This window comes from Pundamilia nyererei, unplaced genomic scaffold (assembly GCF_000239375.1).
Source record: "Pundamilia nyererei isolate P.nyererei 1_Seehausen unplaced genomic scaffold, PunNye1.0 scaffold04489, whole genome shotgun sequence".
Taxonomy (NCBI): Eukaryota; Metazoa; Chordata; class Actinopteri; order Cichliformes; family Cichlidae; genus Pundamilia; species Pundamilia nyererei.
In genome coordinates this window covers 1-1,769 of record NW_005191890.1, presented here as the reverse complement: position 1 = coordinate 1,769, position 1,769 = coordinate 1, and the positions used below count along the sequence as shown (strand labels likewise).

Here is a 1,769-nt window from a genome sequence, read left to right as displayed (position 1 = left end):
GTCATGTACAGTGACTTGAAAACGACGTAACCGCTGTAGCAGACCCAAATGTTGCCAGTGAAAGTCATGAGGAACAGTGAAGCTGCACTCAGTCCAGAGAAACCACCCAGGGCCAGCTCTCCCCACTGCTCCCATCTTACCTCAGTAAAGCCTATCCCGTAGGCAGTGGCTGCACCTGGAAAGCATGTACACGTGGGATAAGACAAATTAGGACAGCTGATTAGGTACTGAGAAATCTTATGTGTCCCTGATAACTTCCATTTGATTTAGGGAGGGGGGAAAATGCCATCTAATGTTGCTTACTTAAGAGGTTTGAGACTGCCTCCACGCCTCCGTTGTAAATGCTGAAGTTCTGAGAAGGCTGCACATGCTCCCACAGCACCTGTGCAGTATGGTGTGGGTATCATTAGGTTGTTCAAGGATGTGTGTGTGTTTAATTATTTCTGTTTAAAATATATATCTAAAATGCCTTTTATTAACACAAGAGAAGGCTTCAGCAACTACAAGGCACTGCTTGTTCACTGCAGGTAAACCCATCGTAAAGCAGCCCCCAGTAGCAATTTGGATTGCTGCAGTGATTCAGATGCTTTTACAGCTCACATTTTTGTTTATGCTGCCTTCATAACTGACCTGCACATAGTTGACAGTCTGGTTATACCCACAGGTAGCCATTGCCCACCACACAGACCAGTAGAGCAGCTGTCTAGAGGAATAGCAGTGGCGGAAATCCCTCCACAGCTGGAGGAGGACTTGGCCGCAACTCTGCGTAACGATAGATTCCTCAAGCTTCTCAGCATCAGGCTCTCCTTCTCCACTCTCCATTTCACCTCCTCCATTTTCCAGTGATGCATTTATTGTGTTTGACTGTTCTGCTGCAGTCTGTCTCCCACGTCTTTGATGAAAGAACATGCTCTTCTGTGGCATTGGCAAGAAGAAGGAAGTGAGGAGAGCGATGGCAGTGAGAACCAGAGTGAACACCAGGATGTTGTTGTATGACATGAGGTCGAAGCTGACAAGCAGCTGACCCAACACGGAGCCCACTGTATACCCCAGGAGCTGGACACTGCGGCTGTAAGAGGTGGCCTTTCGGTATCTCTTCAAATCTATTACACTGTAATAAAGAGCATATTCAAAATGTCAAGTCTCCCCTGAGCAATGCTAAAAATCCAAATCTGTGAGATGTACTACATGACCTGTAAATGTAGGAGAAGTAGGCTATGTCGCTGGCTGTCACGACTCCGTAAAAGAACTGCGTAGCCTGCATGGCTGGCACACTTGCTGTCCACAGCGGCAGTGCTGTGGTGATGAAGAGCATAACACACTGAAACACCACTACAGGCATGTAACGCAGCCAGTCAGTGAGAAGGAACACCGGCACTAGCACGGACAGATAGGAGTATGTCCACACTGGAAAAATTTGATTGTTGACCTGTCAGGGAAAAACTCATCAAAGGCAGGAAATGCATGACTTTATAGCAAATGATTAAAGGTTTCAGAATCTTGATTGGATTTTTATCACTTAGATTTTTTATTTTTATCTTTTTAAAGATGCCGGTTATCTCTCTGCTATGAATCACCAGCTTGTGTGTGCATGTGTGTGTGATTATTTGTAATTGCAGCATGTACAAAAGAGCAAGTTACCAACTTTTTCCACCATAAGGACCGAAAAACTGAAAATCATTTCTTTTCTAAGTCTGTTTTGATTGAATTACACTATAGCCTTTCTAGCATATGTCATATATACCTGCTCAGTTGTCAGATTCTTATCC

The 1,769-nt window shown here is 44.7% G+C and overlaps 1 protein-coding gene across 1 annotated transcript; it reads right to left on the bottom strand.

Annotated features, from left to right (window-relative positions):
• Positions 1–5: 5 nt before the first annotated feature.
• On the bottom strand, positions 6–1,762 carry slc19a3a (solute carrier family 19 member 3a; the record flags this gene model as incomplete). Its single annotated transcript, XM_005755895.1, has 5 exons — positions 6–175; positions 304–382; positions 631–1,111; positions 1,194–1,429; positions 1,745–1,762. Coding segments are annotated over 5 exons (984 nt in total), but the record flags the coding sequence as incomplete, so codon positions are not given.
• Between the last annotated feature and the right edge of the window lie 7 nt (positions 1,763–1,769).